The 23,260-nt window shown below is 44.4% G+C and overlaps 1 protein-coding gene across 10 annotated transcripts in view; it reads right to left on the bottom strand.

Moving 5' to 3' along the window:
• The window catches only part of NFIA (nuclear factor I A), a 231,420-nt gene that overhangs the window by 99,452 nt on the left and 108,708 nt on the right, over positions 1 to 23,260 (bottom strand). For 9 of the 10 annotated variants that reach the window (XM_090146780.1, XM_031603416.2, XM_031603459.2 and 6 more), the window contains exon 3: positions 5,524 to 5,589. The exons of the other annotated variant lie outside the window; for it this stretch is intronic. In XM_090146780.1, the coding sequence (XP_090002906.1) occupies positions 5,524 to 5,589 (66 nt within the window). The remainder of the gene's footprint in view (positions 1 to 5,523; positions 5,590 to 23,260) is intronic. 10 annotated transcript variants of the gene reach the window in all.

Here is a 23,260-nt window from a genome sequence, read left to right as displayed (position 1 = left end):
GGGAGATGGGGACCGCCGAGGCTGAGCTGAGCGGCGAGATGGGAGATGAAGCCATGAGGATGAGGCGTCAGACAGCGACAGATTTGGCTGTAGGAGGAACTGGAGCTACCATTAAAGCTATAATGTAGACGAGTGGTTGGGGTAACCACAAAGCATAGCTGTGTTCTCTGCGCAGGGCAGCCTCAGAGGAGAGTTTGAATGGCAGCTTTGCATCCTTGAACTCCCAACCCACAGCCTCAGTGGCTGCTGGCTGCAGCCCTCTTGCTGTGTGAAGCAAAAACACCAGATTTGGAGACCAGAAGAGAGCCTATAAGGGGCTGGACTCTGCAGCCCGGCAGCTAGGGCAGAGGCAGCTCCCCAAGTAGCTGCTGCATTTCCCAAGCTTCACACAGTCCTCTGCTGCTCAAGCTGTGCCAGGCCTGCCCAGGCTGCACCTACAGAAGGAAAGGAAACTGCTCTTTGCAAAGTGCTCTCTGCACATTCCCACTGCTGCCTCTGCCTTCCCCTCCTGCTGGAGGAGCAGCATTTCTTCCTTAATTCTTTTAGGCACGTGAAAGTAAGCATGTACCTAAACCCTTTTTGTAAGGTTTTATACCCGAGTCCAGCCCTACTTAAGTGAAGAATTCACAGATGATATTTACAAGTCCGGTGTAATTACTGCAGGGTTGAAAAACGAGTTCTGTGAGTTACGGTACATCATTGTTTTTCTTGTTTTTCTTTTCTTTTTTTTTTTTTTAATGTTACAAAGAACAATGTGCCTTTCATTTCCTGCAGTGCTGCTAAGGTACTTGTAGCTCAAAGCAGCAAGAATACATTAAAACTAAAAAGCATTTGGTCTGAGCATTAAACATTTTTATTTTTCAGATAAATGCCTCTCCCTCTACAGAAACTGTTTGAGCCGTGAATTTGGCACACGGTTGTAATCAGCTGTAATAATGAATGCTGTCGCGCTCACTTGAAACGGGAGAATTTACCAACTTCTTTAAAAAGAACTTGCTAATCTACAATTAAAGTGGTGTGCTCCCGACTCTGAGTTACCGAATCGCAGTAACACATGCTCCAGAAACATCACTTGTCTGCAGCGGATGACGCAGCGTTCCTCTGCTGCACGCAGCATTAATTCTGCAGTGCCACCACTCCGCACTGCCACCAGGTACAGCAGTGACACGGCCCTGTGCAGGCTGTGCCCTTCCCCAGCTGCAAACCCCTACCGAAGCAGAGCAGGATCTGATTTGTCATACGACGGTCACAAACATCCCCTACTGCAGACAGAGAGACTGAAAAGTTCTCCACAGAAGTTTAAAATAATCCTGCTTACAAAAAGGAAAACCTATCCGACAGCCGTTGCCACGACTGAAAGGAAGAATAAAAGCCTAAGAGAGAGCCCAGTGCTGAGCCTGAGATTCAGTTGTTGCTGATCCCCAGGCACGCAGTCCCTTCACTGCAGCACACTGGCCATTTTGTCATCCTCAATTCGCTGAAAAATAGTTTGTTTATAAAAGATGACCCCAAACCAGTGCATTTAATGAGCTTTTAAAATCAATAATTTTTTTTTTTTTTTTTTTTTTGATTGGGAGAATTGCAAAATCACTTTGCGGTGCCAACTGAAATGAAGCTTCTACATACCATTAGGCAACTACAAAAGTGGGGAATTTTCCACGCAGGTGTTCCACCCAGCCGGTCAGAAAAAAAAAAATATCACTTGAGCAAAGTATCAGGGCACCTGACCCTGCTCCTGGCTTTCAAATGAAGCACCCTGCTTCTTTCCACATCCCTCCTGCAAACTTCCTCGCCCACATGACAAACAGGCAAATTCAGGTTTTCTTCCTCTCCCTGAGCTCTTTCCCATGTTAAGGGGCCAAGGGGATCAGCTTTCTGCCCAGTTCCAGGGCAAGGCATGGAGTCATACACCCACGACTAAGCCCCGTCCTGCCTGCGTGCCTGCTTTGCATGACCATCATGCTGGCTACTCTTTCAAAAAAATGAAATTCTTAACATTTCTACAAATTCTTGCAGTAGCAATCAGGTAAGTGACCTCCTGAACATTATTCTGGCTTCACAAAGGCTGAAGAACAGGTTAGAGGTGGAGTTAAAGCCACCACTGAGAGCAAAAGTTGTCACCATCTTTTCTCTCCAACCCATCCCTGCAGGCATTCAAGGCCAGGCTGGATGTGGCTCTGGGCAGCCTGGTCTGCTGGTTGGTGACCTGCACATGGCAGGGGGTTGAAACCAGATGATCATTGTGGTCCTTTGCAACCCAGGCCATTCTATGATTCTATGATTCTGTGACTCTCTCTCTGATGACTCTGCTCCATAAAATGCAACTGTAAAGCCCAGTAGAAAAGAGGGGTGGCTCCAAGAAATAAAAGCTTTTTTTTTTCTTTTTTTTTCCTCATGAACTTCACTTGAATGAAGGTTAGATATACAGGTTTTTCTAAATAACACAGACAAATTAAAATGATAAATTAAAATCTGTAGTAGGAGGCCTTCTTTTTCAGGGCTGTATAGCTGACCCTTTTGAACCTACATTACTCAAGGTATGCAAAATATATGTGTATAATAAATAGCTCTAGAATTTATGGAGTGGAACAGAAAGGATATTAACAGGCAAGTAGAGAGGCTGTATAACCCTCACAAGGCCTTTAAAGATTTATTTTTTTAAAATGAAGGAATGCATGCATGTAAAAGGCAGTGCTTAATCGATATGCTTCTTTGTGCCTTACAGAAACACATGCAAAATGACTCCAAACCTGCCCTCAATCTGGTCATTCTGCTGTTAGGATCAGTGGGAATAAGATTATTCACAACAGTATTTTTCTTTGATTGTAAAAAAAAAAAACAAAAAACCCCAAAACAACAACTCCTCCCTGTGTGGGCTCATTCCCACTCTCAGTAAAATCAATTACGAGGCTCCCAGCGACTCCGGAGGGAGTTGGATCAGGCCTCGTGGAAGTGGGTCTGCAGCAAGTGCAGAACAACGCAGTTAATATGATTTATTGTGTCCGTTCCTGTGCGTGCAGTTTTTCATTTTCTAAAGCCCGCAGTTTTGCTTTCATCCTCACGTTCGGCAGATAAGAGCTGCAGATCCGTGTTGATCTACAAGCCGGGCGCGCTGCAGGCTGGGGGCTGCGTGTGCTGAGCGTGAGCTCGGCGGCCGCACAGGGGGAGCAGCCCCTCCAGGGCCAGCGGGCTGCCTTGGCTGCATTGGTAAAGAAAGCCTCCCACACGGGCACTGCAAAAGGTGCCTCAGCAGTCAGGAGGATTCTGCTGCAGTGGGAAAAAAAAAATACCCTTTAGTAAAAATGAGAAAAAGAAAAATCTTTCCCGTGTTTATTAAGAAAAGTCCCTTTCACAGGTCACCAGCGAAGTTCCAAGAATTCACTAAAAGCTTGTTTTACAAGGAAGGCTCAGGCTCCAAAACAGAGATATTTCATTTCACTAGGCTTTTACAGATTTTACATTATTAAACACTGACATCGCTGTCAGTGTTTTGGGCTTTTTGGGCTGGCTGTTGAGTAACGAGCTTCCTTAAGACCGAGAAACTGCAGGGTAAGAAGAACTGTGGTTTAATAGCTGTGAAAGAAAATTATCTAAACATGAAATAATAACATGCTTGGTGCCTAATGCATTCTAAATTAAAATATGATTTAATAAACATAGGCAACATACTCCACACAAAAAAAATCCCAGAATTGGCAGAACAAAAATCACAGTTTAGTCAGTTCTTCTCTTAACCTCACAATCCTTTGGCTACAAATTAGAATTTCTGTGAACAGGATTGATAAGAGAAATTAGGCACTGTCTTTCAGCAACAACAAAAATGTTTTAAGATGGTATACTTAGAGATGAGCAGTATGAAACCCATCAAAACACGAAACCTTTTGTATTTCAGTGCGAGGAAAATATGGGAACCCCCAAAGCCAACGTCGTAACGGCTCAGCGGGTCCTGTGCTCCACAACCTACGACATGCACTCCTAAGTTTCCATGTACCTGAACCTCTTCCTCAACTCTGCCTGCCATTGAAACTCTGGTCCAAAGGCAGCCCTGATCTAACACAGCCCTTCAGCCTCACTTCATCATGCAGCTTGGCCAGTGCCCGATACAGTCCTCAAAAAGCACACTCACCACACAGACAGCTGTAGGGATGCCCTGCAAGGGTTGGAGGCAACAGCAGTCGGCTGCCCTCTGAAAGGGCAATCACCTTTGTGTTATTATAGGTTCATTTCCACAATAGTGAATTTGAATGTCCCCAGAACGGTGGCAGGTTTCAGAGACTCAAACCATCCGCACAAGTTCTTCGGTTCTGTGTATGAGCTACAGTACAATGGGTTTCCCTTCTACATTCAGATCTTGTAAAAAGCCTGGTTACGAAGTCAAGAGAAGTTATTAATAATAGATGCTTATCTCAGTCTCACTTTGGGAGGCATCATTTCTAAGTACTCGATGTAAGTGTTAGAGAAAATCTCCGTTGCCCACGGGCCAATGGAACCTGCTGAGGTCCACCTTACTTAAACACTAAAAGCACAAGAAGCTGTTCCCTTGCACGTGCACATACACAAATTTGCTATTAGCAAATTATTTTTTTCAGCTCGTTTTACAACAGATGCCATTGATTCAGCACAAGCTATTGCTTCTAATTTAAATCTGTCCCAGTTCAGAGAAATCGGTGTTCCCAAAATTCTCTCTCCTGCCACTACTTCCAAATAAGCCCCAGCGGCTGCCACCTGAAATCCCACTATTGCAAACGGACTGAGAGAGCGGCGCAATGAGCCACAGTGGAGCCTCCCTGCACTGCTCACCCACAGTATCCACAGCCCTGAAAGCACGCTGACACAGCACGGACGATGCTGCTGGCACCCAACTCATTCCTGCAATAGGAACCTGCCTGGGATGTTTGCAGGTGTGCCCTGAAACTGTACTGTTGGGGGGGGGGGGGGCTGCTGCTCAGTTTTATTCAGCAGGATTTTGCTGCAGAGAATGGGTCTTCAGAAACGTATTTCAAAGCAACCATTTTGTTCTTTGGGACTGCCTGAGATCCCACGCTCTGCAGTGATGGCCGGCCACATACAGAAAGTTAGGTACTTGTGTGAGAGCGTCAACAAACAGAACCAAGCTAAGAGCACACAAATAAAAATGAAAGCAATGAAGCACACACCCCTGGGGGGGTCGTGACTCGCGGCCCAGGGACTGGAAGCCTTTGCTATGGAGGAATAAGGGCGAGGGTTGCATACAGCAGGCTCTTTAATGGCATCTCCCTAATTTAAATGATTTCTAAAGGAAAAAAAAAAAACCAAAAAAACAAAAAAAAAAAAAACCAGCCTCTCTCCAGGTCTGGAGAAACAAATGCTACTTTAGATTAGTGAAACAGTAGCATCTGAGCTATGAGGAGAGTACACAACCTATCTGCAGCTATCCCATGTCAATTATTCTGAATAGTGCTTTTATATTAGACATAGGAAAAAATCTTTATAAATATGGGCTGTTTTAATATCCCAAAGCAGGAGCAGCAGGTAAGAACTTACCATTTTCTGGCTGGTCCTTAATATCAGCTTCACTTGGCTGGCTGGGACTTTCAGATTGACTTGAATCTGAAAAACATAAAATACAGCCAAAAATTACAGGGTCTGCTGTGGAAAATAGATCAGAGGCGCCAGACTTCCTCAAAAGGCTGAGAGTACAAACTGAGGACAGGAATGTTGCACCAGGACATGATAATGCAATAGTCCCGTGCCTAGGTGAAAAAAAAAAAGGGAATCTTGTTTATGGCACTCCGCAGAGTGCTCGGTGTGTGTGTGTGTGTGTGCATAAATTAAGCTGCGAGAATCCTTCTTTTTAGAGAAGGCAGATTTAAACTACTCTCCTACATGTGTTTTATAAAGCAGCCTCTATGTTGTATACAAACCAGAGCCTTAATCCAACACATAGTAAAGTCTCAAAACAGATTTTGGAGCTCGCATATAAAGGTAACCAAGCAACACTACAGAGTCGTGGAGATTGTTGTCTACCCATTTCTGAAACAAAATCTGCAAAACTGACAGAAGAGCTGAGTTTCGTTAAATGCTTTCACTGTGGTTCCAATGCTCCTGGAGCACCGGCACAGCTCTAAAGGAGTCGGGCGCTGGGCGAACCGCTGTGGGACCCGAGCAGGGAATGGAGCAACAGCTCCCAGCCAACGGCCTCCAACAGCCGCGGCAGATTTGCCTAAAATAATAAAATGTCCTACCAGAGGATATGTGTAAATATGACTGGCTGTTTTTGCACATTATGAACTCTGCGTTATGAGGATTGCTCTTTGCTTTGAGAATTATTCTTAGTAGAAGCTTTAGTCAAAAAATGTTTTCCTTCTGAATTATTTCTAACGCTCAGAGTTGGAAAAAATAGACCCTTTACCTGTGGGGAAAAATATTAAAAAACAACAACCAACCAAATTCAAATTACTGGTTTTGCAATTAGCTGATATAGATTTTCTTTTTCCTCCTGAAATTGTTTTGTAGTTTCTTGAGCCCATCAAAGAAACTTTTTGCAGCGAACCAAAACTCAGGACCCAAAACCACTCGCTCCTGCCTCAAAACCACCTCCACTCGTGGCAGACCTATTTTCTGCCTTCACCTTGACTCCGCAGAGCTTCGAATTAGCTGTCTGAAATCTGACCGCGTTTCAGTGAGAAGTCAATGCAAGATCAAAAGGTCACGACACTTCCCTGTGATTAAATTGAAAATCTTACTTCTATTGCAACAGAGTGATAACACCACCCCTTCTTTTTCTTTGAGGTATTAATAGTGCTGGAAGAAGCAGTACTACTAGTGACCTTGGGTCAAGCGATGCTAATTTATTGCTTTAAAAAGGTTCCTTGCTTTTAAGCAAATGAAGATTTTAATTACTGCAGAGCACTATAAAGAAAATGCCTATTTTAAATATTCAAATTTTTTTTTTTACCTGCTGACTGTACGCATTAGGTATCATTCAGAAGCTTAGAGGACAATCTTGTATTAATTAAGATCTACGCGTTAAAAAAAAAAAAGCTCACAAAACAAATTTTGATAAAGTTCAGAATACAAACATTCAGAATATCAAGCAATTTAAGTTTCAATTCCGGTGTTTCAATTTAAAATCAATGAAATTCACTAAAAACTGCTACTTTCCCCAACATGTCCAGAGTCTGGTTCTTCTCTTTTATATTCATCATTCCCAGTAATTTCTACAACGGATCTCAACAAAATAATTTATTCTTACTTCTGCAATTTTGTTTCAAATATTCATCTTCGAGGCTATGGTTATCAAAGCTCAAGTGGGTGGCAGCGGGGAGGTGATGGGCACGCTGCCGCTGTGCTCTGGACACTGCATTGTGCCAGGAAGCTTCCCGCTTCTCATGCCACAGAGGTAGAGACAAAGGTAAAATATTAGAAACGGAAAATATTTACGTGGCATTCAAAGTCAACATTCAGTGTATTTCATTTTACAGGGCATACGCCGGGCCCCACTCCTAACCCTAACCCAACCGCCCGGGTTTGGAGAAACAAAGTACTTTTGTGTGCACGGGGGGCTGCTTCCCAACCCAACACTGGGGACAAGAGAGAGGCTTCACTGTCCACAGGACATTTGTTTGCATGCTGAATTTTAACTTTCTTTTGTAACTCGGCTTACTGGAGGACATTTTGCTAAATCCCATTTTCCTGAAACCTGTCCCTTCTGCTGAAATTAAATATTAATTTCTGAAAAAGACAACAAAAGCTTTCAGCAATAACCTTCCTGGGGAGGGACGGGGCAAAGCAAAGCAGGCCGAGGCGGCATTAAAACCAATGGATCTAGCAACAGCGACCATGGTTAAGGCTACCGAGCCCGCATCCTGGGCACGAGGCACTCCGCATTGTTATGCAAGGTGGCATCTTGTGGAAACCCCAGATAAGAAGCCTGAGTTAAGGCACTTCGCCAAAATGTTTATATGCAGAATTTTGTCTCCCTGATTTTATTCAGATGCCGCAGATGATCCGGTACATATAAATGTGCCGCCACATGGTGAAAAGATTGGCAAAATCAGAGCCGCTGTATTTTCCAGGCTTGCCTGGGACGAGCCTGGCGCACCCTCCCCAGCCCGCTCACTGCTTTTTCAGCAGTTGGCAGGAACTCCCGTCGGGGCCTTTTTGTTGTTTTGCACACAGAAACTTTTAAAATTCCCATTTTGTGAATGTTTGGTGTTCTGCGGGCACGGGTCTGTGGGAGGGGGACGCCAGTCCTGCTGAGTCAGTGAGCCAAACAGGTGACCGGAGGAATAAATTAATTTTTGCCCATACATAATTGATATAAATGGAAGATCGTTTTCATAAGCATTTGCATTAAATCAATAAAATCACTTACTATAGAGCGGTTTAACAATTCATTTGATTTTCTCCTTTCTATATATTTGATAGCCACTCTGCAAAACAGTACGCACTTTATGCCTATTTTCTTTAGCAACAACACTGCCAGTTAAATTCTACCACCTGCAATAATTAGAGCCATTGGAAAACACACAAAACAAAATATACAGTAGATGCAAGTCCCTCTCGAATCCACGGCCCCCTGCGGCAATGAGCTTCATTGGTGCCTTAAGCGAAGGCTGGTAGGAAGCCAAAGAATCTGTATATTACAATAAAGTGCATGTTATTAAGGGGAGGATTTAAATGATTTCAGATGGAGTTGGAAATATTATAGTGAGGGACCACTATTAGGATTGCTGATTTAAAAAAAAAATAAAAAATCACCGAGGAATCTAGTTTGATATTTAAGGGAGCTTAGCCTTGAATAGCGCAACGGGTTTTATTTGGGGTCTTTTTTTTTTTTTTGGTTGATGAAAAGTTGGTGGTTGGAACTCTTAACTCTCCCCGTGCTGGAGGCGGCAGCACGAGCAGGGACATGTGAGCCCAGGACAGCAGACAGAGACCTGGCATCACCGCAACCACGGGGAAACAATCAAAAGAAACAATCAGAACAACGTCAAAGAAATTCTACTCTCTGCTCCCAAACCAAGTACGATTACAGGTAAAGGAAAAAAAGGGGCTGGTGTCCTAGCACTGGCTGCCCTGTTCTGCCTGCTGCTCTGCTCCGGCTGCTCCCAGGCACGCGTTACCGCTGTGCACAGGGCGGTGACGCCGACCCCGCTGTGGGGAAGCCCTGCACATCGCACACCACGTCGGATTCGGCTGCAGCGGAGCGAAGCTCAGTCTGGCTGCAAGGCTGGCGGCTCTGAGAGGAGCGCTGCTTTGTTTGGAGAGAATGAAACATTCCCAGGGACGTCTGGCCTGCGGACAGGACCAGTGTCAACAGTGTCGACAGTGCTGTTCTTTTTGTAGAGCATGACACAGACGGTGAGGAGTTGGTGCAAACAAATCCCGCACCAAGCGTTATGCCACTTTCCAGCATTAAACTACTTCTTGGCAGTGGGACCTGGGGAACACAGGGCATTTTCTTGGAAACACGCAGAGTGCTTTCCAGAGAGCAGCCCTGGGTGTGCCATCGGGAACCCCTTCCTACCTGCAGGAGCGGACCCTGTGCTGTGCCCAAATGAATGGGCGGCAATGGCAGATCGCACCAAAGCCAACGGCGGCGATGCCGGGAGCTGTGCCCATCCTGCAGCCCGCATGGGGAAGTGCCCGGGTTACATTTTCCATTCTCAGCATGTTTGGGGGGGGGACGACGACATATTGTATAATAAACTGACATATTTTATTCAAGTTTCAGAGTCCTATTTGTAATAAAATATTTATACGGCTGGGCTTTGTGCTCATGCAATAAATTTTTCATCTATAGTTTTGGGCACAGATTCTACCAAAGATTTATATATGTTTAATAAAAATCTAAATCATGCTCCTTTATATACAACCTTACGTGGCGAGCTTAAGGGATTTACAAACAGAAACCAGCAACAGGACCAAGGCTTTTTACGCTCACTTTTCCTTCATTATACATTATAATGTAAACACACATGCACCGCTCCGTATATGCCGCAGTTCTTATTTATGGCTATTTTGGTGGCTACTACTATTTCACTTTAGGAAGGCCTGGCTCTCCGCTGAGCTCCAGCCATCGCTTTCAAGCCAACTTTTGCAGGGAGTTCAAAGCACCCCGTTGTCACACGCCGCACCGTCACACGCACAGCTCGCCGGGCCCATTGTGCCCGGACAGCACCGCGTCCCTCTGGCTGACACACATGGGTTGGCGGTGGTGAGACCCCACCATGGCAGCCTGGTTTCTATCGGGCAAGGAGTCTTAATTCCTGTACACTGGGAAAGAGATTATCTTTGATAATGGAAATGTAAATCAAAGCTTGCTGTTGTTTATTCCAGACAGACATTTGTGTGTTAAGTCTGTTTATCAGGCAACACTTTGTCTAAGCCAGGAAGTAGTCAGCCTTTGTAACAAGATGTATGCAAATGATTTTCCCATGAGCCCTTGCCACAAAACTTTTGTGGCCAAAAAAAAAACTCCTTGTTACTCCACCGGCAAGACGCTCCTAAGCCACCCCGTAAGCAGACTAGCAACAAAACAGCCAGCTAGACTATGCTGATGAGCCTGAATGGGACCCAGCCATGTGCCCGCAGTCTGCTGCTCGGCATTGTGTGCACGCCGGGCGCGCCGCATCTGTCTGCCAGGCAGCGCCTTTGTGGCACGGTGGGCGCAGACAAAGCGCCGGGTGAGCTCCTTGGGACGCGGGGCTTCGGGGTGCCCTCCCTCCCGGTGCTGGGTCCAACGGGGAACTCCGCCACGAGGACATGGGACCCCGGCGCCGTACCGACGCGGTTCCGTTTTAAATCAACTTTCTTTGTTCTCTCCAGCCCATAAATGATTTACTGCTATCGTGCGATAGCCCAGAATGTGGGGAATCTCTGTATTCCCATATTTGTTCCTTGATATTACAAACGAGTATTTGATTCACTTCTAAATGTTTGCTTTTAAAACGGTTTACAGCCTTTGATTCCTGCTTACTGATTCATTTCTGGAACGTTTTCTATTTATTCCTTTGCAGTAGCGAACGTTAATTTTGACTTAATTCAAATCGTCATCAAAGGCTTCCTTAAGAAATCCCATGGCGCAGATTTTATTTGTTATAATAAAATATTCCTAAAGTAAACATCATGCGAGTGTGTTTTTTTTTCAATTCCGAGAGATACAAAAATCCGTTACCCAAAGGACCGCGATCGGTTCAGCCCTTTTTCCTAGACAAAATAAACACTTTAGGACTTTACTTGTTTGTATTCTCCTCAGCGGTGCTGTATGCATCACCAGCTAAAAACAAAGAAACTTTTAGCTGCTCAGACAAAATGCAGAAGCTCCCCAAACAACGAGGCGGGGGGGTGGGGAGGCATTCACCAAGTCTGACAGTCCATTCAATATGGGGATGATGGCCATAATGCATCCAGGGTCCCCTTGCTAATTAAATATGCATTGGCACAGTTTTGATCGATGCAAGCCATGGATCAGATGACACACCTGCAAAATCTTGAGCCCAGAGCTCCCAGGAAAAGGAAAATACAGGCTGTCTCCTTATCTTTGTTTTCAAAGGCTCTCAATTTCTGTGCTTAGATATCTAATTTAATTCTCTCACCCCTCAGCAAACTGGATTAGGAAAGTCAATACTGCCATTGTGCATCGACAGGAACACACAGCTTTCCTTTTATTCAATTTAGCCATGACCTTTAGACAAAGATAATGACAACTGTCTAAAAGTAAGGTAAGGCCCTGAGGAAGGCCCTGCGGAAGGGCCCCTCTCGCCCGCCGTGCGGAAGCAGCCACAGGCACAGAGTAAGTCCCAAGGACACCGTGCCCACGGCTCTGTGCCGAGGGCCCTGCCAGGTGCCGGCGGCCGAGCTGGAGGGGTCCTGGCCACAGTGCCAGGGGAGTCTGGTCCCGGAGCCACAGCAGAACACACTTCTCTGGAGCCAGGAGAAGGAGCATGACTTCCGCCATCAGGATCCCTACTGGCCTGCCTGCACTAGATAGCATCTTTCTGATCTATCTGCAAGGCAAGGACAGAACGCGCCGCCAGCAGGAGCGGCCACCGGGCAGTAATCCAGTTTGGTGCCTGCAGATACAGCTCGTACCTGGATCGCTGATCTGGGCTCAGGAAAATTCACCTCCACGGAGCAGCCCGGCTCCACAAAGCGTTCCTTTCCGCCGCACGGCGTTGGATTCGGCAGTGCTTTTTTAGCTGCGTTTAAAAATACATTTGGCATTTCTAGCTGTGGGCCAATATTTTTTCTCATGTCTTTTTATACAGATTTGGAGGGAAAGATATTTGTAACAGAAAAAAAATATATGTGCAAAGTTGGATTGCTAAGTTTCAGTAATCTTGGGAAAGAAAAAAAAGCAGCCTATGTACGAGCTACAAGGAACCATATGGATCAACACGAGCTGCCCTCGTATCCCTGGGAAATATAAATTAACCTACATTTCATCGCCATAAACCCCAAAATAAGAAATCTAATTAGAGTCTCTACCCTCAGATTCACTTCTACAAAATTTGCCTATCCCCCTCACACAATGATTTACAGTTCTTACATCCATTTCTTCAGAGTGATTTAAATTTATTGAATCATTTCAATTTTTAGAGAGCTTCCATTTGGATCTGTATGGGTTTCTAGACATATGCAGGGCTCAGTTATTTAAAATTAATTGCAGTACAATAATTTTAAATTGCTTCGCACTATGCGAATCTCAAGTGCTTTGAAATATTTGAACCATTCTATTTAGGAGCCATCAAACTCGCGAGCACGGGCAGCAAGGAGCTGTTGTAAGAGCTGAAGGGCTGCACCGACGGTCCCCGAGTGCAGGAGAGTGGGTGCTGGGCATGCTCAGCACACATCGGCTGGAATTTATAGAACAATTCCGCACATTTTGCCCGAATGTCAATCTTCAATTAACAAAAACGGGTTCTGTAATAATTGCAAACCGGTAAAAAATTTCTCAAACTAGAAAAGCACTGTTATAAAATAATGGCATCCATTAAAACTATTACTACTTCTAATGTGTATTTATAGAACGTCCTTTTACCCTCGAAATTAAAACATCTTATTAACATTAAGCAAAGCTTTACGGCACCTTTGTGGGAAAGGTGAGTGTAACCGTGCCTACTTTGCCAAGGGCTGGGGGCACACAGAGGTGAAGCGATTCACCTCCAGAGCACCTCCAGGAGGAGGAAGGAGCCAGGAGCACCATGTCCACCTCAACAGCACTGCCACAGCTCACCCAGAAAGCCTTCATCGCACGGCTGAGAAAAGTGCTTGTTCGAGTGGGGCCAAAGTCACCTAGAAGGGATACTTCCAGTTTAGCTTTCTCTTGCATTTCATTTTGTGCTCAGTATTTTGAGGTCTTTTCCAACCTTTATGATTCTATGATCTCTACGTTTCTTCTTCGAGCATTGCCTAACTCACCCAAACAGTAACAACAACAGTTAGAGTGGCCACTAGGTAGTTTTTGCAATGCTTTATATCATATATAAAGGCAAGTGGAGATAAAACAGTGAAGAGCAGACCGGGTTGTGTTGGTAGAAGTCTCCTGGTCAGTCCCTATGCAATGCTACGCTGCTGAGTAAAGTAACATCAGCAAAGCAGGATTATATCCACCATATGGTGAGGCTCCATTGGTTGTAGTATGTTCCCCCAATTAATCTCTACTCATCACCCCCTTGCTATTTATTTATTGTGGCAAATTTATCCTCATGAGACATGGGGGGCGCTCCCAGCTCTCCTCCTTGTGCCCAGCCCCATCCTTCCCCATGCTGTGCTTGGGGCTGCCCTGCCCTGGCGAAAGCGCCGAGCTGTGGGCACAGGGAAGCTCAAGGCTTATCCCTGGCAGGCAGGAATAAGGGAACTGCTCTGATTCCAAACCCAAATAAAAGCACTCCCTGACAATGAGCCCAGCATTCTGCAGCGGCTTCCAAAGCTCGCCTTTCTCGCATCTCACTAATAAGCGAGCTGTTTCTGGAGACCATCACAGCGTTCCCAGATTTCAGCCCTGCCTCTTGCTAAGTTCTGCCACAGCCAGAGCCGTCCAAGCCTTCCCAGCCAGCAACAACAGAGAAAAGCCCTCACCAGGCAGTCAGAGCGGGCACAGCCCCAGCTTCCTGCTCTGCCAGCCCGAAGGGCAGGTGCACTGCTACTCCTAACACAGGATTCAGGTAGGAATCCATACATCAAACAGAACACGTAACACTTAAAAAAGAGAGAAATAGGCCCATTTTTCCCACTAAGGATTACCCCACTTCACAAAAGGAAAGTTAATGTTGATAATAAAAATAGGTGCGATTATTTAAGGAATAATGAAAAGGTGAACCAATATTTCACAGAGTTTTTGTCAATAACGCTAAGACCAAGTTACAGATGGGGCAATCTGAACAAAGTTCAGGTGTTTACTTTTTATTACGGATCTGCACTCGCCACCCCGCTTTCACAATTCCCTTTCATTTTGGTGTACCTGACACCTTCCCTCTTGGCTCCCATTTCAGCTCCTGGTAAGTACATATTTGGTTATAGCAGCAATTTTTAATGTTTTTTTCTCTTCTGGCAGATGTCTTTTCCTTGTTCCGTGCACTCCAAGGAGTTCAACGTGGCATGTGAAAAATTTCCATTTCAGGTTTTCTTAAGCCTTCTGCAAAATTAAACTGCTGGCAAAAACACACCCAGATATATAAAATTATACAGCAGAAAAAAACTGCTTGATGGCTCCCTTTCCTCCCTGCCTACCTTACTCTCTCTTGCCTGGTTTCTGAAAATAATTGCAGAAATACTGCCACCAGCCCAAAGCCTTTCCCAAACTGAAGTCATAGGATTCTGCCCACAAAGAACTGCCACCAATTGCTGCTCCACGGATGTGTTTCTACTCTCACAATATTGCAGACTGCGAAGAAGAACAGAGAATTACCATAAAAATCAGGACGTGTTTTGTTGCATCAGTATCATGTTGGCATCAACAACACAGACTCGGGTGGAAAAAAAGCAGCCTTTTGGTAGGCAGCCTCCTGGTCCTGTGTTCTGCTGGATTTGTAAGCCACGCAAGTAGAAGCTCAAGTTAAAACGCTGAGAGAAGCAACATACTGCAAGCTCAGTACCACACTGTGTTCCAGTAAAATCTAAGGTACCACGGCCACAAATGATGGAGAAAGGGAACCATTCCTACATCTCAAAGGGCAGCAGGTCCTTACAAATATATGAAATACTGGATGTGTAGCTATGAGGTTGGACTCCTTCCTCCATATACACATTGAAAAAGATTCAGATTAAATTGTTGGTTCTGGAAATGTCACCTAAAATATATTTCCACTTGGTCCCAGCCCTGCAAAACCAAATTTTGAGGAAGAAAATGAAAAGCAGAAAAGCCCAGCACTCTCAAAACCCATAACTGCACTGTGTAGACAAAATTTTAATCAAACTTTTAAAGCCATGGTTATGATCCGATGAACAGACAGCTTGACTTGATTACATTTTTAAGTTTCAATTTCTATTTCTGTTTTAAGATGAAAAAGATCATAGAGTGTCAGAAATTTGAATACTGAATAGCAAAAGCTCTTGCAGGTTTAGAAAGCATATAGAAAAGCTGGCAAAAGAAAACGCTATTCCATTGCCACCATCTGCTTTCTGGCATATTGAAGAAACTTTACTAACAGCAACATTTTCTTGCATTAGAATATCTGCTAATTAGTTTTGTTGTATTCCTTTCATTTATTTATTTATTTATTTATTTATTTGAAAGTACCTTTTCCACAGAAGGCAAATAGCCAGTTTCTGTGGCTGGCTACACCTCACGCCACCTCTGATAACATTTTCACATGAAGTTCAGTTTACCTCTCTTTTTTTTTTTTTTTTTTCTATCAAAATCCTATCTTTAGCACAGTCAAAGCCTGCAAAAACTTTGCCTTGCTGAGACTAAAGAAAAAAACATCAAACATACGAAGTGTTAAAAATCGCTGAATAACTCAAAGGAAAAAAGATAATTTTGAAGGCGTTTTGGCTGAAATCTATTTCCCTTTGAATTGCATGAGTGTTTTAAAATGTTAAAAACACTACAGAGTGACTAATGAATGTAAAAGAATGATAAAGAGTATGGGTCCAGTTATCAGTGATGTGCCTAAAACAAAATAATTTTGGACAGTCTGCCATGCAAATATTGACTAAAATGTCATAAATAATGTCTGCAACAAAGGGAATCCTGCAAAGGAATATTCTGTTGTACTTAATGCTTTGTCGCATGTGCCTTTTAGCAAGCACCACGCTACCGAGGCTGAGAACTCCACTTGGACAAAGCAAGCTAACGTTGTCTGGCTAAAAACATGATCGATGTTTTTTTTTTTTTTTTTTAAATGGAACAAACCTTCCAAAAAATAAGAGGTACGATGTTACATTTGGAAAAGGGTTCACCTAGAAGTCGACTGTTCAAAAGAAACAAAGCGCTAGTCCAAAAATAAAAACCAGACCAAACGTAACCACCTCACCGACTTCTGAGTATTTCCTCTGCCATTTTGAACAGTACTCCCATACACGCACGTGCTGGCAGGGCAGACGTGTGCAGGCCTTTGTCATATTGCACTGAGAGAACGCAACACCATGAAGTCTGTCACTGCCCAGAGCTGAGATTCTGCTCAAGCATTTCCTGGAACCCCAGTCGGACTGCATTCTGCATGCAGGAATACAAAGAAGGATGCAGTTCAGCCCGAATGATGACAACACATGGTTTTACAGGAAGGAGAGCATGCCGGAAGGGTTCAGGAGCTACTTTCAGAATCTCTGCATTGTGGTCAGTTTATTATAGAATAGCACCAAGCCATGGAGCTGAAATGAGGAACGCCGTGGCAAGTTGAATGAAGAACTCCAGATGTCTATTGTACTGCATACAATCGCAAATAATCCCGTCACCTTTTCTGAAACTGCTGAAAAAATTAAGCAGGTGGGGCTGCACTGAAACCTTCCACGTATGTTTTAAAAAATGTGATTTCTGAGACAAATTGCATGGCCACAGAGATGACAAATAACAAAGATATTTTACATTTCTGAAGCATCTTTCATCCAAGATCAAAGAACTTCGTCAACATTAATTCTCCAAATACCCCTTTGAAACAGAAGTGCTGTTAAACCTATTTAATCTTTATCTAACTTGATCTGCTTTCTTTACAAACTATTAGCTATTGTAGCATCCAGAGGGAGCGCGGCTCTGTGGGTGAGGTGACCAGAGCTGCTCACCGATCAGTGGTGGAACTGACAGCGATGGCAGTTGGGAATCAAGAAGCCCAAATGTGAGCTGGCCAAGGGAAGAGGGCAAGACCTCCTCTGCTGCCATAGGGTGAAGGTGCCAGCAGAGGAAGGGAAGCCCTTCGGCTCGCCCGCAGCAGCATGCGGTGCAGGGTTGGAGGCCAAAGAATCAGTTCAACAAAGAGAAAAAAATATTTTACAGTAATTACAGGCTGTGTCACAACCCATAACTCAGTCTTTGGGCTGAGCTTATTCTTTACACCACCCAACGGGAATTGCACTGGGATAAATTTAGCGCCGTGTTTTCTTGAGGCCCCTTTTCCTCTCCCTCCCGCCATCGGGCCCTGCGTGCCCACCAAGAAAGCTCTGATGTCGGCTTTGTAACGTGGATGAAATGCCTCCGCCTGTGTTGTGCATCCGCTGACCGAGGTGGCCTGCGAGCGCACGCGGAACCTGCTTTAGATGAAAGCAGCCCTCGTCTGAGAGGTGTGCTTTGTGGTCCTCGGCGGCACGGGAATGCTTGGACAGTGAAGAAAAACATTTCAGCTCCCCTGAAAGTTGGACTGTTCCTTTTCAAACAATACAACACAAGATTTGGGACATACTGCTGACACAGCAACATCAGTGCCTCAAAGAAACTGTGGGAAATGTCAAATTTATGGTCCTATGGGTGATTGGTGGAAGGTTTTTTCCCCCCCCCCCTTCAGCCAGCCTCTGTCAAAAAAAGAGCCTCTACAAAGTTTTTGGCTACGTCCCAGCAAAGCAGAAGGAAGCTGTATCCCACACTTCCCTTGGGACTTAATGAAATATACAGCCTCTGGGCTTCTTTCAATTTGGTCTTTCAGATTGCTAAACCAGTGAAAGAAGGATCCTAGCTGTCACAAACGTCACATGTTTGGGGTCACCTGCTGCTCGGGGGTTCTCATGCCAGTTGTTGACATAATAAGCACCCCTTACACTTTAATTACAATTCACAGTGTGCAAACTCTGCAATCTGCTTTAAGGAAGACGGTCTTTAAAATCAACACTAAACTTTACTACTGTCTGAGCCGAATTGGGAGGAAAAAGATGTCCAGCTGACTGAACAATTGTATTCAAATATTTGTGAACCCGAGGAAAAGTAAGCAATATCCAGTGAAAAGAGCAACGGTACTGCCTGCAATGCTCCACAAAGTGGGGCTAAAGCAGGGCGTGCTGCTCGCAGACCAGCACCCACCGGGCAGCTCCCACCTGGGCACCCCATGAATGCTGGCATTGCCTTTGGAAGAGCAGCCTGCATGCCCTTTCTGTACAAATTTCAACAGGAGTTGTGCAATGGGAGCCTGAATGGCAGCACATGTTTGCTTTATGCTGGAATGCTTTCTTAAGACCGGCACAAGAAACACTGAGTCTATTTAAAATACTTATTATTTTGAGAAAGAGATGAGAGTCCTTCAGCTTCTTGACCACAACCTCTCTTTCGACTGTTGCTCTTACACCACTGAACTTAAGTAAATTAGACCATCTAGAGGACTAAAAGACTCCTCTCCTTGTACGTTAGAGAAAACCCATTTCAATATCAGTGCACCTAAAAATGCCTCTAGTTAATTACATTATTTAAAATGCCTCGGTCCAACTCATCTTTTCCCAAGGAAACAAAAGGAGCATGTGGGCCACGCGTTCCTCCTGGAAGAACTTCTGCTCAGAATGTTGTCAGCTTGTGGGTCAATGCCCACGGACCACGCTGTCCCCATGGGGCAGTGTCCCAGCCCCAGCAGCTGCGCTCCAACCCGCTTGCCCTGCGCTCTCTCCAGGAAACAAAGGAGAAGTCAATAGCGCAATGCAAGGCTGGTGCCCATGGAAATCCCACTGAAGGGGAGGCGTTGGCCACAGGAGAAGGCTGCTGTTGTCTGACTGTCTTAGGAAAAAACGGTGTTTTTCTTACCATATCCTGTAGCCAAATGCTGGCAAGGCACTGCTTTCCCCTTGGTTGAGCAGGATGCAACGTGGATGCTCCACGCACCTAGTCCTGCAGCCCTCCCCAGTGCCTCCACTCTAGCTCTATCAGCGACCTCAGATAAACTCAGAACGGTTTGAAATTATCATCAGACTGTGAAGCGCTTCAATGAAAATCTATAAAACAAATTTATAGTGCGCATTCGTATGTATTATATATACACTTAGGACAGGATTTATCATTTTGCCGACCTTTGAAGCACCGATATTTTTAGATCCAGAAGAAGTGTGTTGATTGTACTTCAACCCGGTCCCCTTACAATGGACCAACTCCTTGATATCTTACTATAGGAAAGATAATTGCAATGAATTTTTATTTTTCAGCACATGGAAAGATAAGATTAGACAGTAGGAACATAAAAGCAAACTGCACCACATAAAAGATAAGTTTCTGAAAGTTACAATTTACACCCAATGTTACAGATGAGAATGTTCTAAGCTATTTATAGGGCCTTGTGACAGTTCCATTACTGCCCATGGGGAAACTGAAAAGAGCCAGCAGTGCCTTTTACTTTATCACTGACCCCATAACCTGTCAAATCCTTTGGAAAACAGAAATTATGAATGATATTGGAACTATTGACAATTCCCATTATCACCAGGTGTATCAGAAACCTGGTCCCAAGTGCCGCACAGACCTCACCATCCATCACTCCTATTTGGAAGGCATCACCTCTAACCTGAGGGCCTCACCCCAGCAGCCAAATAGGACTCCTCTGAGTGTCCCAATTTGCTTATCCTGGTTCCAACCATGTATTTTTTAGCATGATATTCTTCCTCTGCCTTCCCCACCATGAAGTTGCCAGCAAGAATAGCTTGTCCAATGCAAGAAATAAGCAGTAACATCACAGATCTGTATTTACTTGCATACGAGGTATAAAAACCTAAAGCTAAATAGCAAATGAAAAATGGAACGGACTGCTGGGTGAGCAATCCACACGCAGCAGCAAAAAGCCACAGCCACTGCTGCTGAAGGGCACAGGTGCAACAGCAGCAGAACACCGTGGAGAGAAACGGGGCTGTGCCCCACCAGTGAGCACCAGCCCTGCCAAAAGGCTGCTCCCAATGCCGGGCCAGGCTCCTAGGAACACGCTCAGTAGTGACCTTTCAATCATGGCTTAGCAGTATTTTCTATTCTCTTTCTCAAACTTCACCTTCTCTACGGACTGTTTCCATGAATAGTCTCAAATTTCAGGCACTTCTGATGAAGCCTTTTACCAAAAAAAGTGTTGCTAGAAATGGCTGACAAGGGAAAAGTGTTTTTTTTCCCCTACTACACAATTACTAAAAACATATGGTGGAAAAGATTTTGCGCAAAATCGGAGTGTGGTCTGTTTTGCACAAAGCGTAGGGAGGAAAGTGGCGGCCCCAAACATGGGGTTGGTAAAGGAAAAAGCTACAATGGAAACTATGTCGAAAACGTACCTCTATCAGCCAAGGCAGTAATGCTGCACACAATTACATGGATGCTGAACCAACACTCTCAGCGTTTGTGGGTGTGAGTCGTGCACAGAGTGCTTGGTGAAACCCAACTCATGTTCAAAAAATTAAACCAAAGAATAAGTTATTAAAAAGAGCCTTTGAAGCAGAAAGCAATGATGTGTGAAAGAGAGAACCAGAAGAGTTTATTTAAACACACAGCGCAGAAAACAGGGGAAACAGAAATTAGGAAATGAGAAGAACAGTCATGAAGGCACCCAGCAGCCTTTTCCTGGTACTGGAACTTCTTATATCTATGAATATTTTATCCAGATTCAACTATCTTTTTCAAGTCCTTCCTATCAAAATTCCAGACATTTTCTTCAATAAAATCAGAAAAGTGATTCAAAATGTACTGGTAGAAGATATAAAATGAGCTGCGTGTGGATATTACAAAGGATCTGGGAACCTTACACCCTTCAGATCTGCTTATTTAACTATTTAGCAGCACAATTTAGAATTTGCATATGACTGGTTTGATGCCAAACCATAAGAACAAAGCGGGAAGTCTTTCTCCTCCTATGAATTTCAAACTCAGGTTTTTTAACTTATTCCTCGATTGTGAACTGTGTTCGCCTTCCCAAATTACTATGTGGCCCATGGTCTGGTTGGAAAAGTACATGCAAGACTTTAAAACAATCTGCTCTTCTGTCCCCTTCAACTTCCCCTATCAAAAGTAAATAGTTTTTTGAACATGCTCAGAAATCAGTGACTGTGCTTGTGCCAAAAGACAGATTTCTCCGTTTTGTTTAAACTAAGTGTCTAAAGGCAGTGATAAAACCCAATTCTTCGTTGCACTGCAGTGCCCAACAACGCCCAGTGGCTTACAATAATTTGGTTCGTCTTCCCCAAAAAGTCTCTGTTAGGTACAGATTTTATTAGACAGGAGAAATAAAACAGGAATAGCAGAGTGGGAAAGATAACAAAGGGAAGATAGTCAGAGAAATGACAGACATTTACACTGCCATGTTTTGCTATAAATGCCCTGAAATGCAAACTCCTGGGCAGAAGCAATGGTGCACCCCAAGTGCAGCATCCAGAAAAACACCCATTCTGGAAGTGTGATTCACAGCTCGATATGGGAGAGCAGAGGCAGTGGTGATGCTGCTCCCTTTGCTGTCCCTCAGCACTATAGAAGCCAGAGGAGGAGCCGAGCATCCCTCCCTTGCTCTTCGCCTGTGTAGAGCACCTGAAAAGAGCATTTATGTGACAGTGGCTGGGACAGACATTTGTGTGGTGAAGGACTTTGTCTCCAAAGTTCCCCTTTGTCTCACACACTAAAAATTTACTTCAGAGAAAAGAAGAATGTCTTAGGTACATACTTTGGTTGAAATTGAGGGAAGAAGCTGAAGAAAAATAGTCAGTTTAAGTGTCACAGCACAGTTAATAGGGGCTGAATCCATTAGTCATGACAGGCAAGCTTGCAATAAATTATGGCTGTCTTAATCTCCACCACTAGCAAAATCCTTATCTGATCTTTCTCCACTCTCTATTCAGAAGAAATACCCGGGATGTATTCCTGTACAATTTGCTGTGTGCTATTGAGCTCACGAAACAAGGACACCGGAGGGGTGAATGCACCGAATACCTGACTTTGCAGATAGGTGCCATAATCCAAGCAGAAACACTTCCCGTACCTACGGACTGCCTCTGCTTCACGTGATTCAGAAGAGGGTTATCCTTTAACCTTGCACTGGCACCCGCTGCCAAGCGCAGGTATCACTAATGGCTATCAGCCCTGTGCCCAGCGCTGCCAGCTCGGTGTGGGTGAGAACAAAGAGAGCCCTCGCCTCGGAGTGCTAAGATTTACTGGGCCTACCAGGAGAGCAGGGCAAGCACAGCATCTTCCTCTGCTGCCAAGTGTAAATCTTCAGAGCTCTGCCTTTGACCAGTCGTAAATAAAAACGGGAAGAAGTATAGAGTAATTCAGTTATTTACTTTGTTTCATTTCAAACCCTTGAAGGAAGGAATATATTACATGTACCTTAGTCCTGCATGGAACTTTAATAAATATATAAGCCACAGAAAAATATGATTTAGGCTTAAAATACTACCTCAGCTCTAAGTACAATGTCAATAATGCAATGTGATGAGGAATGTAGTTTATTGGCCCTCTGTTTTAGAAATAGATAATGGAGCGCATGTGAGGAGTGCCTAAAAGTAATGCTGAGTTTAAAGAACAGCCGGATGAGGAGCTGGGCACTGTTTCTGTACCCAGCACTGACCGGTCAAACTTCCCAGCTGATCCGGCCTCTCCTTTTCGACTGCCCCTAAGCAGTGCATCAGCACCGGCAGGCTGTAAGCCTTAGTGCTGCCTTCCGGATTAAATTTACAAACATTTTCAACTGGTCCCAACCATGATCTTGAAGATGGAATATTTCTTTATCTATTACATACCGGAAAAGACTTCGTTGTCCAACTGTTCTATTATTTGTGACATAGAAAAATACGTTTGTGAATGGCTCAATTATTTCAGCAGTTAGCCTTCTGCTGCATAGAAAGTTGCCTTTTGGAACAGCCGCTCATTCATTCTGCAGTGCCATTGTATGGCTGATGGCTTGCCCTACCA

The sequence above is a fragment of the Phasianus colchicus genome, chromosome 9 (genome assembly GCF_987193195.1).
Source record: "Phasianus colchicus chromosome 9, bPhaCol1.hap1.1, whole genome shotgun sequence".
In the NCBI taxonomy this organism is placed as follows: domain Eukaryota; kingdom Metazoa; phylum Chordata; class Aves; order Galliformes; family Phasianidae; genus Phasianus; species Phasianus colchicus.
Note: the sequence above shows the minus strand (reverse complement) of the source record. Positions and strands in the feature narration are given on the sequence as shown.